The 15,662-nt window shown below is 51.7% G+C and overlaps 1 protein-coding gene across 2 annotated transcripts in view; it reads right to left on the minus strand.

Moving 5' to 3' along the window:
- Positions 1–15,662, minus strand: part of Fam222a (family with sequence similarity 222, member A) — a 47,059-nt gene that overhangs the window by 6,161 nt on the left and 25,236 nt on the right. For both annotated transcript variants that reach the window (XM_087579205.1, NM_001109067.1), the window contains 1 exon segment: positions 13,839–13,966. In XM_087579205.1, the coding sequence (XP_087435331.1) occupies positions 13,839–13,920 (82 nt within the window). In that variant the 5' untranslated portion in view covers positions 13,921–13,966.

Raw genomic sequence — 15,662 nt, forward strand, 5'->3', positions numbered from 1 at the left:
TGGTGGACAGGTCTGCGTTCTTGGGCACATCTCCCATAGAGAGTGGTGTCTGATTCCCCTGACTGACGCGAACTGGATTAGTGCTTGATTGTACTGGGGAGAATGTAGTGTGGGTGGGCAGAGGAGTGGCTTTTATGAGTTGACTTTTCTTTCTATCTACCTATCTATCCATCCATCCATCCTTTCTTTTTTTTCAAACCACAGTGTCTTCTTTTTTTTTTTAAGATTTATTTATTTTATTTATGTGAGTGTACTGTAGCTGTCTTCAGACACACCAGAAGAGGGTATCAGATCCCATTACAGATGGTTGTGAGCTACCATGTGGTTGCTGGGAATTGAACTCAGGACCTCTGGAAGGACAGTCAGTGCTCTTAACCGCTGAGCCATCTCTCCAGCCCCCCATCCATTTTTCTTATCCTATCATCTGTCTATACATCCACCCATTCATCCATCTACCCATCATCCATCCATTCACCCACCCTATCTCCCTCCCTCCCTCCCTCTCTCTCTCTCTCTCTCTCTCTCTCTATCTATCTATCTATCTCTCTACCTCTCTTTCTCTCTTTAAACACATGGTCTCTCTATGTATCTCTCTGTCCTGGAACTCACTTTGTAGACCTCACAAAAGTTTTCAGAGCTGGCCTGCCCCCACCTTCTGAGTGCTGGGATCAAAGGTATCCAGTACCGACTCCTGGTAACTCTGTAAAAGGCCGCATGGCCTCCACTTACACCCAGCTGTGTGGAGAGGCCACAGACAAGTATCTTGCATTCAGAAGACCTAAGCCGCTCTCCCTCCACCCTGGGGAACATTATTGGGAGACTCCTGTCCTGTCCTGTCTGGGGTGTACTGGCTGCTTGGCGCAGATTCCTGGGATAGTTTACTTCGCTGCCTTGGGAATCAGCAGTGAGGTTCAGTGGGCTGAATGATGGGCTGGAGGGGGCTCCTGGCTTGGACCCTGTGGTCAGTGAGGAAGTGACCTCTAGAGGGGCTGGCAACACAGAGAGCTCAGTGTTGGTCCCGGGGCCACTGTGGTCATCTGGGTGTGTGCTCCAAGTGGTAAGTTCCCCAGGGATGGATACAGAATATCCCCCTGTTGCGTCTGAAGTTTGGTCCTTAACTGGTGGTGCAGGGCTGATGGGGTTACAAGGACCCTAACAGGTTAATCCATAGAACTGTGTCCATCTCGAGTGGGGTACTAAGTGGGCCTGGCTGGAGAAAGTGGGGTGGGGAGTGGGAGGCAGGTGACAGGCTTTTAAGTGTACCCTGTGTGCCTCCGGGCACCACCGTCCTTCTCTGAGCCTTCGTAAACTGGCTTCCCACTGTGTGAACCCCGGAGGTTCTCAGGAGCAGATTGGAGGGGCCGGACTTCCTTGTGTCCTTGGACACTGATCACAATGACTCTTCTGAAGCTCCACTACTGGTGTTCAAGGCAACATTGGAGGTACTGCCCTCCTCTCCCTTTGCAGTCTCCTTTCCCGGCACAGGTCCTGTATCTGTCATGTGCTCCCTCTGGGCCAGGTACTGTGCCCTCCTGAGACCGCTCTGGAGGGGAGGCCTGGTTTCTCAGGAAAGGTTAGGCACTCGGGGGGGACGGCCGGCATCAAGCAAGGGTGACCCGGGCTGCCTCTCCCTGTTCATCTCTCCCCCCAATCCATCACCATCCGTGAAGCCCCCATTAAAGGCTTGTCTGGAGATTTAAAAGGCTGGTAGGAAGTGCCGGGCGAACTGTCGCTGCCATTAAGTTAATGTTATGGGCCTTTTACAGGTGCGTTAAATAGATGCGGTTATTAACGAGTATATTAAGCCAATTAAAACCAGCCCTCTGAGTGGAGTTTAATGTTGCCTCAGGGAGACAAGAGATGGCTTCACTGCATGGCTGCCAGGCAGGGAAGGGAGGGCGGGGCTCCACTGTGGGGTCCACAGCACTGAGGAGCTAAGCCACTAGAATTGGTTCTCAGGCTTCATTTTGACCATGAGGCCTTGGTTCTTGAAAGGGCGGTGGCTTCTAGGTTCCGAGAGACTTAAGCACGCAAAGAGTTACTTGTTCAAGGGGGAGTGTGGAGTCGTCAGCCTAGAATTCCTGGTTCTGTGCCCCAGACCTGCTGCAGGATCCAGGTCTGGATCACTGGGGACAAGCTGTGCTTTGTGAGGTAGATACTGGGGCTGGCTCCATTACACAGAGTGGGGACCTGCTCAGGACCAAGAGGCTGCAGACAGCAGCTTCGAACTGGTGGCCAGGCCCCTCCTGATTCATGGCACACATCCCTGGAGCAGTAGTTCCAGGGGACCTCAGGTTTCAGGGTACAGAACAAGGCTGTCCTCTTCACACAGGAGTGTGGGGCTAGTATCACTTCCTTTCCTCATCCGCTGTCTCTCCCTCCTGGAGGATCAGGAAGTCCCAGGACATTCTGTGTTGAGATGAGGAGGGAGGGGTGTGTGGGTCCTCTTCCAGGAAAGGGTCCCTGGGCACCACCCTTCATCTGTATTCCCCTTCACCATGACACTCCGCCCTTGGAGGTGGCAGCCTCCTGAATGCTCAATTAACGTGACACTAATTAGCTGGTGGCACCAGCAGAATGCCTAATGAGGTCTATCGGGAGGGGCTGGGAGGCTACTGGGCAGGGGAGAACAGCTGTTCTCTGGTCTTTATTGGGAAGGACTCAAGCCGTCACAGGGGGCTGCTGCTGGGTACCTTGCTGGCTGTCCCAGGGACCTCAATCTGCTGCGCCTACTGACCCCTCGTGGTTGACCAGAGGATCAGACCCTGGATAATTGCAGGCATGCTCTGTTAATGGCTGGGGACCTCCTGGGCTTGGGGTGATAATAGCTCTGGGGTGAGAGAAGGTTCAGATGCTTGGGCACATGAATGAAGCCACGTATGCCTAATCAGGGGGGCATCCTGCACATACTGAAACAGGTAGGCACTCCCCAGGCCTTCCTCAAGTGCTGGCTGGAGCCTTAGGGTGGCCTCTGAATCCCAGAAGGTGGGGCTGGAGGACACTTCCATCCTTCCTCACCCTAACGTGCCTGTCCCTCACCTGAGCCTCCGGATTTCTTACCCCTCTCCCCTTTAGCTTGGCTGTTTAATCTGCACCCTCCGCAGGTAGGTCAGCCCTGACTCATTCCTGCCATGCCCAGCCTCCTCTCTGGCTCTCCTGTCCTTTGTCCACTGCCAGAGCTCTACCTTCTCTCAGTTCTAGTTCTCTATGTTCACACTTCAGGAAGTAGCATTAAATACCAGGTCCGAGGGTGTAGCTCGGCCGTAGAACAGCTGTGGAGCAAACACACAAGGCCCTGGGTTCCATCCCCGGCACTGGGAGAAACAAAGGACAGAAAACGAAACAAAACACCAATTCTCTTTCTAACAGCATCGAAAATAATAGGATACCCAGGGATACATTGTAACAGAAAGAACAAAATGGTCTGAGAGGGACAAGACGTGGAAAGAAACGACTTCAGTAAATGGGAAGGCATCCCATTCTCCTGCACGGGGACACTTAGGGTTGGTGTCCCAGACTCTGCCATTCCTGTCAGAATCTCAGCTGGCCTCCTTGCAGAAACTTCTGGGGATCCAGAAGAGCCCAAACCATTTCTAATTTTGAAGCCAAATTACAAGACTCAGGCCCCGGGGGGGACCAGGCCTAAGGAGAGGCAAGAGCAGCACGGCAGGGTACTAGAGAGTCCGATGTGAAATTCGCAGAACCATTCAGTAGGGAGAAAGCTGGTCATTGTCCTAGACACGGTTTCTCTGTGTAGTCCTGAAACTCGCTTTGTAGGCCAGAAATCTGCCTGCTTCCGCCAGGATCAAAGGTGTATGCCACCAGCTAAAGTTGATCTTTTTAGACTGGTGGTGTAGACAGCTTAGATATTTAGACACTGGTAGAGCGGTTAGTTCACAGCTGCAGAGTAATGAGGTTGGATCATTTCATACAAAAATCACCTTGATATATCAGGGGCCTACATGGAGAAGCTAAAACTTGGGCTAGAGAGATGCCTCAGCGGTTAAGAGCACTGATTGCTCTTCCAGAGTCCTGAGTTCAAATCCCAGCAACCACATGGTGGCTCACAACCAACTGTAGTGGGATCTGGCGCCCTCTTCTGGCGCACGGGCATATATGCAGGCAGAACACTGTCAATAAATCTCTTTAAAAAAAGAAAAGCTAAAAATTTTCAAGACCCTTTTATTCATTTATTACACGTGGGGATGGAGAGCAAGCACACCCCACGTGTGCACGGGGCTACAACTTTATCCACCATGTGGGTCTTGGGCAGTGACTCAGTCCTCGGACTTGACAGCTGGCGCTTCCACCCACTGCGTATTCCCTGGCCTCGAGACCTGCGGGACAGCTCGGGTCACACAAGTCCTCGTCTAAAAGCACCCTAACAAAAGAAATGGATGCCACTAGAATCCAACAGTTCCTGCTTCAAAGGGGGATTGGGAAGTCCGATGAAGAAGACAGCTCTAGAATGGGAAAAGATTCACACGTCACAAGCGTGAAATAGGACTCGTACCCAGAATGCACTTGGGACCTGGATAACCCAAGGGAGAGGCAAGGTACTGCGTTGGAAGAAGAGCTGCAGAGACACTTCCAAAGACACGCAAAGGCCGGTGAGCACATGAAACACATTAAAAAACGCCCTGACTATAATAAAGACACAGAGTAGCTGGGTGTGGGCACACACCTGTAACCCGGCGCCCAAGAGGCTGAGGCAAGAGGGTTGCTGTAATTTGAGGCTTGCTTGGGCTGCAGGGGGAGCTCCTGCCTCCGCGCAACATAAAATAAAGGGCTGTGGGGCTGGAACTGAGGTCTTTGCTAAGTAAGAGCTCTTGCCACGCCCACCCACCATCGGCAGAACAGTCACACCTTTGCTTTCAGCGCTTGGATGGCTGTTGGGCAGTAAGATACACTGGGCTGTGTGGCCTAAGGTTGGAAGTGGCTGTCCACACACGAAGCCCAGCATCCTCTGTGGTAGAAGGCCGTTTAGAGTCAGTCTTCTCCCGGTGTTTTATGTGTGATCTTTGTGTGTGTGTGTGTGTGTGTGTTCTTTCTCTCCCTGTGGACAGGCAGTGTGGCCTGGGGTCTTTGCTCCCACCAAGTTCCAAGCCCTCAGGTTCACCGGCACTTGAGTCTGACTGGATCCTCCAGACAGACAAGGGGCAGGGGCCTGGCACACCAGACCTTCCTCCCCTTCAGGAAGGACAAAGTCTGATGCACCTGTCTCTTATAGTTTATCTTTTACATTTTTATTTTGTGGGTGGGAAGGCAACGTATGCGGAGGTTAAAGGACAACTTTAAGAGTCAGCTCTCAAAAAAAAAAAAAAATGCTAGTAGCTTGAAGCTCACTGGGGCAGAAGCTCCCAGTGGCAGGTCACAGGGAGTGCCAAACTGTGGGTAAGGGTGGGAGTCGGACTGAAAAGTCCACCCCATCTTGGGTTCCGTGCCCTTCAGTGGTTCTCTTCCATGGAGATGCTCAGGGGTGGGGAACCTCTCACACTGCTGGAGAGACAGATGTTGAGGCCAAGGAGGCGGCAGGCAAACGGTTGGGATTGGCTGCCACTGTCCAGTCCCTCTCCTAGAGCCACACACATGCCCTGCATGGGATCCAGATAGGACCTGACCCCACCCAACACCCTTAGATCCATCTCAGTCCCTGGGCCCTTTGGGGGAAGATGGTAAACCCCAGGGTCTGACAAAGGCTGCCCACTGCTCTTGGGAAACTGCTCATCCCCCTACAGTGCCCTTGAGCACAACAGTCCCTGAGCTCCGCCCCCCAAGCCCCCAGCTACAGAGCACCTCCCTGGGGCTCTCTGTGGAGCCTGCATTTTCAGCAATGCACAACTCAAAGTTTGTGAAAGTCAAATATTTGTTAGCTGCTGAGATCCTGCCAATCTAAGTCAGGTTTCTGCAGCAAGGGTGACCAGGTCCTGCTTGGGACCCTGGGACTCTGGCCAATGGGAAAGGCTTGGCTCTTAGGTCTGAGGGAGGGGAGGGGGCCACACACACTCTGTTCTGTTCACGTCATTTTGCTAGTCAGCTGGGATAGCCTGCTCTGTGCTCTGACAGATGTAACCTGTGGCAGCTGGTTCTTTTGTAGTTCTGTAAGACAGGCTACTGGGATCCCTCTCACACAGGAAAGGGACAAGGGTCTCAAACTGGCTCCCCACCCCTTGGATTTGTTGATGTCATCTGATCCTTTTGTTATAAAAGGGGACGCAGGTCCTAAAACACTGATTAGTTTGCCCAAGTTCTCGATGGCCACAGCCTGACCAAGACCTTCCTACCTTGGGGTTAACCTGGCATAGCAGTGAAGTTCAGGCTAGCCCTTTCACTCTTTGAATTCTGCTTGGGGCAAGAGAGATGGAGAGCCGCTGTCCAACTAGGCAAGGTGGGCCATGCCTACAATCCCAGCACGCAGGAGGCAGAAGCAGGGGGGTTGCCAGGAGTTTGTGGCTAACCTGGGCTGCATGTTGAGACCCTATCTGAAAACAAGGACAGACCCTGTGAGAACAAGACCCGCCTAGAACTCAACCAGAAACAGCCCAGACGCCGGACCTGAGGTGACTAATGGTGCCTCTCCATCTGTGTAGGGTTGCACATGGCTGCCAAGGCCTGAATGCAAACAAAAATGCAGAACAGGTGAGGGACAGAGGACAGCAGGAAGTGGTGATGTGCTGAGCCAGAGGACACCAGGGGACACCCCCAACACAAAGCCTCAGTCCCTCTTCCAGAGACAGGAGAGGCTCATGGGACATAGGCGGCTGAAGAGCACAGGGCAGGAACCTAACTGCTCTGTGGTGATGGAGGACAATCCAGCGAATGCAAGGCCCTGAGAGCCCACTCGGACATGGCCTCAGCTCTTCTGAATCCTGCAAGAACTTCTGGTGAGCAGCCAGGCAAGGTAGGCTCACTTCCTCCAGGGGTAAGCCATGTTGAACGAGCATCAGACGTCATCAAAATAAGGCTCGGACAAGGTCATGGGTGGTATGAACGACACCCCAAGAGGAGATCACCGCCATCGGAGAGACGGCGGTGACAGCCCAGTGCTTCATGCAGGTACTGACCAGAAGACCGGTAGTAAAAGCCACTGTTTTTGTAAAGCAGGAACACCAAGTAGTGGAGCAAGGGGAGGTGTGAATGCTCCACAAAGCATAGGGAGAGAGAAGGCACAGAGGGAGAAATGGGTGTGTGTAGGGGGGGACCATGAAAGCCAGGCTTAGTGTCTGTCTCAGTTAAGGTTTTACTGCTGTGAACAGATACCATGACCAAAGCAACTTTTTTATAAGGACATGTAATTGGGGCTGGCTTACAGATTCAGAGGTTCAGTTCATTATCATCAAGGTGGGAACATGGCAGCATCCAGGCAGGCATTGTGTAGTAGGAGCTGAGAGTTCTGCATCTTCATCTGAAGGCTGCCAGCAGAAGACTGACTTCAGGCAGCTAGGATGAGGGTCTTAAAGCCCAAGCCCACAGGGCCACACCCCCTCCAACAGGGCCACACCTCCAAGGCCACACCCCCTCCAACAGGGCCACACCTATCCCAAGAAGGCCACACCTCCTCTAGCAAGGCCACACCCATTCCAACAAAGCCACACCTCCTGATAGTGCTGCTTCCTGGCCCAAGCACATACAAACCATCACAAGAGGCTATGGGCCCAGGAAGGGGCTGCAAACAGGTCAACCCATGACAGTTTGGTAAAGGAAGGACGCGGAAGACATCTAAGTTGGAAAAGAAGGGTCTAGGGGATGGAGGGCGGCATAAAGCTTCATTTTCTTTAACTCCTTCAGCTTAAAAGGCAAGGCTTAGAGAATTTGGTATGTGGGAAATCCAGAATACTGATCGCCTGAGGTGTCACCCAGCAGCACTCCGGGGCCAGCTGGCTTCAGATGGCGGAATGCAAGGCTGAAAGCACTGGTGCTGCTATCTTATTTCCTGAGGACACAGTGAAATGTGGGAGCAGCAAGGGCTGCTGCGATGGCCCCGGAAGGGAAAGAGGGCCCGGTTACAGGGCAGAGCACTCTCACTTTCACCAGAAGATGCCACTTGCTGATGCAAAGCCAGCTCTAGGGAGCAGTGGCAGAACACACTGATTTCGACGTTTTCTTAGGGGAAAATGACACAGAGCTAGAAACAGAACTGGGTGGGGTAGGGTAGGGATGACTCCGCCCATGGAGCACCTGCCTCAAACCAGGAGGACTTGAGCTCACATCCTTGGCTGGATGTGAATGGGAGGCAGAGGGACAAGGAGGTCCTTGGTGAGCACTGTGTTTAGAGACAGTGGAGAGCAGAGGAAGGCACTTGATGTCACTCTCTGGCAACACACACACATACACACACCTACTCATTCACACACACAACTCTCACACACACACATGCACACACACACACATACAGGCACACAGACACTCATACACACACACACACACACACACGAATTTGATCAGTTGAAGCTCCAGCTACCTGAAGACAAGCAGAGCACCCAGGTCATAGCGCAAGAGGAAATACAACAAAATCCTCCAACTCTTTGAGCTCAGTACACACACATCGGCCACACCACTAAGTAAGTAATAAGTGGGGGGGAGGGGTCATGTTTGTGTCACAAAGCTTAATCCAACTTGACAGCACGAGAGATGCATCTAAACGTAGTAACCCAGAGAAGTCACAAGTGCAGAACTAGCAAAGGTTATCAAGAAAATTAGAACTCAGAAGCAGAGATTAGCTATCCTAAGTCACATCCAAACCCCAAAGTGTTAAATAGATTTGCTTTTTTTAAAAAGGACTTATTTCCTATGAAGGTTTAGGGTTCTAAAATAGGCACATTAAACAGGGTCGAGGTGTTGTGATGGACTGACTCTATGAGGGGAAACAAGTCTGGAACTCGCTAGCAGGGGGCAGCTCGGTTATCCAGAGAAATACAGAGGAAGCACGTGTGAGACAAGCACTGACTCCCAAAGGCAGGTTCGGCTTCTAAGTTCTCACAGAAAACAAAACCAAACCCGAGGTTACTTTGTATCACAAAGAACTCCAGACAAGATCTGGCATCTTGCCAGAGCTACGTCCCTAGACACACAGACTTCAATACATTTTTAGAAGCATCTCTGATCATGACACGAGGAAGGATGGACAGGTGAGGCTCTGGTAAGTCAGAATGAAGTAAAGATCAACCAAAATTGGAAAACTGGAAAGTAAAATTCAAAATACAAATATAGACTTTGTAGCCTTTTCCCTTTAAAAAAAATAGAGGGCATGCAAGATGGCTCAGTGAGTGGGTAATGGCTCTTGATGCCAAACCTGGGACCCACATGGTGGAAGGAAGGAACTGAGTCCTGCAACTTGTCCTCCGACCTCCACACGCCAGCCATGGTATACTGCTTCCCATACACATGATTTTTTTAAGTAAAAAAAAAAATCACTGTAAAGGTTTAAGTCTGTAACTCAAAAAAAAAAATAACTTCAAAATGCCCTACGATTTTTTTTTCTTTCTTTTTTTTTCCGGGGCTGGGGACCGAACCCAGGACCTTGCGCTTCCTAGGCAAGCACTCTACCACTGAGCCAAATCCCCAACCCCGCCCTACGATTTTAATAGAAGATAAATCAATGAATCAGAATCCCTAGAAGGGTAATATTTCTAATAAATACTATAGATGGATCTTTGGGGAAAGGCAGTAGATCATATCATTAGCTAATCTAATCAGGAAGAACAAGGGAAGAGGCTAGGAGATGGCCCAGTCAGCAGAGTGCCTGTGTCCCTTAGAACCCACTAAGTGGGACGTGGTGACACATGACCGTAACCCCAGCACCGGGGAAGCAAAAACAGCCAAATGCCTGGGGCTCCCTGGCAGCCGAGTCAGCAAGTTGCAGCCAAGTGAGAGAGGCTGTCTCAAACAAGCAAGCCCAGGAACCTGACTGAGGTCATCCTCCGGCCTCTACGGCTACACCACATGAAGCAGCACACACACAGAAAATCCCCAGCACCAGGAGAGATGCCGCCTAAGAGCTTCTCCACTCTGCTCAGCCCTATGGAAACTCAGCCGCGAAAAACCTGGATCTCAGACTCATTCAAGGAGCAGGAACATAGAACAATTATTAGAGCAGAAACAGTGAACAGTGTTAAAAGGCCACCGGCCCCACGTGGCACACACAGGCTGGTTCACCCTGAAGTGAAGCTTTCACAGACGGGGGTGGGGGGTGTGGGGGAATTACAGACAACAACGGACGTGGTAGGACATGGTAGGAGGGAGGAGGTTTGAGGTAGCCTGGGCTACATTATAAGAACCTGCTTTATCAGATGCTAAAGCTGTCTCTCTCTCTTTTAAGATTTATTTATTTATTATTTATAAGTACACTGTAGCTGTTCAGACACACCAGAAGAGGGCATCAGATCTCATTACAGATGGTTGCTGGGATTTGAACTCAGGACCTTTGGAAGAGCAGTCAGTGCTCTTAACCCTGAGCCATCTCTCCAGCCCCCTCTCTTTTTTTAAAGATTTATTTTATAAGTACACTGTCGCTATCCTCAGACACACCAGAAAAGGACATCAGATCCCATTGCAGATGGTTGTGAGCCACCATGTGGGTGCTGGGATTTGAACTCAGGACCTCTGGAAGAGCAGCCAGTGCTCTTAACTGCTGAGCCATCTCTTGAGTCTTAAAGCTGTCTTTCTAATTAAGGTAAGAAATTTAAAAGAACAGATCTGATCCTGAAAGTGTGCTGTAGAGTGGCCACCTGGAGAAAGCGTACGCTCATAACACGCAAGGCTGCCGGGAAGTGTTCCGACACCCATTCTTATTTTAAAAATAACAGGTATCAACACTCCCAAGAACACCCAGGAAATGCCAGCTGTGAAGGAGGTGTTTGGTCAAGGCAACCTCCGATTCCCATTTTATTAAACGTCCTAGCGATGTCAGTCAGAGAGTCAACTCCAGTCAACAAAGATAAACTAGGAGCCAGACGTGGTGGCGCACACCTTTAATCCTAGCACTAGGGCGGTGGGGACAGTTGAGTGCCGGTGAGTTTGGGGCCAGCCTGATCTACATAGAGGGCACCAGGACAGCCAGAGCTACAAAGTGAGACCCGGTCTCAAAACAAAATATACACAGAAAGCCCAAAGCATGGTGGTGCACATCCATCACCCCAACTCTGCAGGGAAAGGCAGGCGGGGTGGGGTGGGGTGGGGACGGTGAGCACACTCTCGATTGCATAGCACATCAGCGCTCGCCTGGACTGTACGAGACCTGTGTCATGATCATTCTCACGGACTATAACTGGAGCGGCTGATCTGGGAAGCCCTCACGGCAGCAACAGAAGACGGCAGCGTTCAGAGAGCTGCCTCCCCTCTGGGAGAAGCAGCTGTATCAGAACACCCTCCTCTCCAGAAGCAAACTGGGCCCCAAACGTATGGGAGCTACATGCAGCGACTCGGGACATTCCCAGGGGACACGAGAGGAAGTCTGAACGAACACACAGGCACGACTCGCTGGGGGCGAGGGGGGGTGTGGAGATGAAAACAGCATTACTAAACACTATTTCTTCTTGGGATCTGAGGTCCCACACTTACAAGTAAGTGGCTCCTCGGGTCAGAGGGCAAGTACACGAGGTTGCCGTGGAGACAGGGCGGTTTACTGACAGAGCTAGGAGCCCCAACGAACAGCCAGCGTGTATTATCCACTCTTCAGTGTGGCTGACGTTGGAGAGCCTTCTGTGATGGGCCAGGTGCTGGCCACCAAGCCCGAGGACATGAGTTTGGAAGGGGATGGGTAACCGGTTCCTGCAAGTTGTCCTCTGACCTCCACTGTGTGCCTAGTGACAGGTGTGCACACACACACACACACACACAAAATGTAATTGCAGAAGAACAGCCACAGAAGAATACACACGGTGTCAATGAGTCAATCATGAAGGTCAGAGTTGAATTTCCCTCTAGGGAAGGGGTGGAGGGAGTGGGCGGCTGGCACTGGGTGTGGGGTTTCAGTTGCTATGAAGAGGCTCACATGCCTGCTTGTGTGGCCTTCTGTGAAATGTACCCGGACATCACCGAACAGGGTCATGTGTAGCTGGGTAAACTCAACCAAGGTTCCTAACTCCCAGCAATGAAACAGCAGGGTCCGTAGTGTGACCTGTATCCTGGCGCTGGGGAGGTAGAGGCCGGGGGTCAGGAGTTCAGAGTCGTCTTAGGCCACACAGTGAGTACAAGGCTAGCCCCGGCCTACGCAAGGCCTTGCCTCAAAAAAATGAAAGCAAAACAGGATGGGATGATGAACAAGAATGAGAAGAACATGGTGGACCTGGTTGGCGAACTCAGTGGTTAGAGAGCTTGCTTAGCAGACGCAAAGCCGTGGGTTCAATTCCCAGGGCCACCAAACAGAAAAGAAGGGAGGGCAAGCAGCGTTGGGCTGAGTCCTGAACACACAGATCTCTCAGCCTCCCACTTTACAACCAGTAAATGGCAAGACAAATGAAACAGGGTCTTTACGTAGGGCTGCCTGGCCTCGAACTCACAGAGATCCGCCTGCCTCTGCCAACCAAGTACTGGGCAAACAATTTTCAAACCAGAGGGGGGGGGGAGAGGGAGGGAGGAAGAGAGGAGCCTTTTGAAGTATGTAAGTCATACACTTTTAAAAGGAGGCAGGAAAAAAACCTTGGGGAAATCATTTTCCTTTAAGAAGCCACCTGGGAAGGCTCCTCTAAGTACTCAAGTTTGCCTTAAACCCCAAAAGCCACATCAGGAAGTACAAATGAACTGAGGCAGAATCATCTAAGACAAAAGACAAATCAGGGGATACATGAAGTCTCTGTGAGACACCCAGGCAGCTCCCACACACTGTCCAAAATGGACAGAAGCTCCTACCCCATCAAAAAAAAAAAAAAAAAGAATGTTCAAAGTCAAAGGACAGGACACAATGCCAGTGAACTTCTGTCATCATAAAGACGACACAGGTAAAACTGTGTCTACCACAGGTGTGGGCCGAGATGTGGGGAAGTGGGTCCTTGACACCTGGCTGCACACCATCCCTAGGTGTGACTGCTAGAGCTGTCAGAACACACCCACAGCATCACCTGGTGACAACACAGCCTTTCCTGTGGGTGGTTTAAACAGGGGGCCGGCCAGATTACAGTTCATCCCTTGCCAGAGAAAGGAACCTGGGAAGAGGCAGCTCTTTGGCAGCTGACCTGGAGGATGCTTGGCCAAGCGAGCGAGTGCTGGACCCGTGTCAGATGTGCTTGCGTACACATTTGCTGAAGCCCATAGAACATCTGTGGGCACACAGGAAATGGACATCGGCTGCCTCAGAGAGGAGGGGCTTGGGCCTCTCCACCCCTTCCTTCCTTAGGAATGTCCAACAAGAATGTTACTTTCAAGATAAAGAAATAGGGGCTGGGGATTTAGCTCAGTGGTAGAGCGCTTACCTAGGAAGAACCAAAAAAAAAAAAAAAAAAAGATAAAGAAATAGTGGAAGAAGTTGCAACAGTGTCAACAGCTGATTCTAGTCTACACGGCAGAAGCTCCACTGGGCTTCGCTGCAGACCCACGCCCATCCCTATTCTAGGTCCCAGGCCAGCCTCGAGCTCAGGGTTGACCTGCCTCCCTCCCAGGGCTGGGGTTCCAACTGCAGAACTCTTGGTTGGAGGTATGTGGTGGGTGGGCTCCCTGGAGCACAAGCACAGACCTCCCTGGCTGTCTCTACCTGGCTGTCTCTACCGTAGAAGTTCTGTGCATACGAACACCTCAGACAGAGATCTGACCGGCATAACCTGCCCTTCAGAAGCCCAAGAACAGAAAGCAAGCCCCCTGATTGCACAAAGAGGAAGCACACGTCAGGGTGCGGGGTCACTCACACTTGCGCAGCTCCAGGCTCTTGCTTGGACAGGTCAGGTGCTGGCCGGGTGGGTTCTGCGTCCTCTGCAGACAGGCCAGCATGGCTGAGCTGGGAGCCCCGGGTGGGGCACGCTCTGCAGCAGGATTCCTTTGAAGAGAAACATGAGGCATTGGTCACTCACGGGGGCTGCTCTGAGCAACCTCCTGTCCTCCCCAGCACCCCAAGGAACGTCAGATTCGTTGTTTCTGAGGCATGTCTCTTTGCAGACCAGGCTGGCCTCCCAGGTGCTGGGATCAGAGGGATGTGCCACTGTGCCTGGCTCTGGGCCAGACATCCCATCTCTTTCAGATGAGGAAACTATGGCTTCCAGAGGTGCCCCAGAGGCATCACAGGAAGGAACCAGGCCTCAGGGGGTGGCCCTCCATCACAGCATGGCCAGAACTCATAAGCCTCGTGTGCCCTTGGCTAGCTCAGCATATGGGTCACTGCTCTGTGCCCTAATTCAAGATCTTCTTTGCCTGGTGGTGGACCTCAGCTCTCTCATAGTCCCATAATACATCAGCAAATATGGGAGCACAAATGGGAGAGGGACCCATTTGGTCATTTTGGGTGTCCATACAGGAGTATCCAGGTAGTGCTGGTGGGTACAGTGTCCTTTAACATAAGTGCTGGTCTGGTACCCGTTTGGGGGTGTTCTCGCAGTACTCCTGGAGAAGAGATGTCAGGATGGTATGCTGGGGAGTTTTGGGGTGCTCCACTCTGACTGTGCTCACCCCGAAAAGGAAGGGTACGGCCAGAGTCAACCACAGAAGCCCTTAGGTGGCAGCCCAGATGGGCTTCTCATAGCCTACTTTGTGTTCATCTCCCTACGCCAGACACCAGGGATAGGGGGGCACAGGAAGCCCGTGTGTCCCCATAGAGCCCATCTTCCTGAGCACTGGTTTCAGTACAAGCCAGCCTTGGAGGCCACCGTGGAGGATAAGGGAGTCAGGTTCCCCCTGTTCTCTGCCTGCCTCAGAGAAGGGCTCCTCCCTACCGCCACCCCTGTCCCTGGCAGCCAGCCTGGGTTGCCTCCATCCTGAGCTGGTTAGAAGGAGGAGGGGGTGGTGTTTAAGGGAAGAGGGGGAAGGTATTTAATACTAAACAGGTGTCTGAAGCCCAGGATTCTGCCGCTTCTAATAATGAAGTATTCATGAGGAAAAACCTTTTTTCACCGCTTTCTTAAGATACTAATTTCACAACAAGCTCCTTGTTACCGCGCAATTATTCCAATCTTGTATTTCCCCGAGACGGTGGCAGCCTCCCGTCTGTCCTGGCCTCTCCGTAAATGAAAGACAACCACGTAACCACCTTTCATTACGCTCTATTTTACTTTCAGCAAAGGTACCCGAGAGTAAAGGCTTCCTCTGAAAGGGACTTTTATTCAGTTTCAAAACCAATTTTCTCCTATTACTGTCTAAAAAAAAGAGAGAGAGAGAGAGAGGGAGAGAGAGAGAAAGAGAGAGGAAGTGGGGGATGGATGGCTATGGGGGAGGGGGTGCTCTTCCCCTCCCCCAGGCTCCAGTCTTAACACAGCGAGGCAATAAAAGCAGCAACAGCTACCCACTTCCCAGCTTTGATTTCTGGTAATTTTAAAATATGCCATTACGATCAGGCAGAAACGACACCGCTCGGGGAGGGAGTGAAGTGGGGCTCACATTCAGATGAAAGACCCTGATTGCAGAAAGCATCACGGCTTTTCGGGGACCCTGGATGGTGTCATGGGGCAGAAACAGGCCTGCTGGGGCACCACCAGCATACGCCACATCCTCCAGGCCATGGTCCACCCTACCAAGGTGAGGGT

Source organism: Rattus norvegicus, chromosome 12 (genome assembly GCF_021556685.1).
Source record: "Rattus norvegicus strain SHRSP/BbbUtx chromosome 12, alternate assembly SHRSP_T2T, whole genome shotgun sequence".
NCBI lineage: Eukaryota > Metazoa > Chordata > Mammalia > Rodentia > Muridae > Rattus > Rattus norvegicus.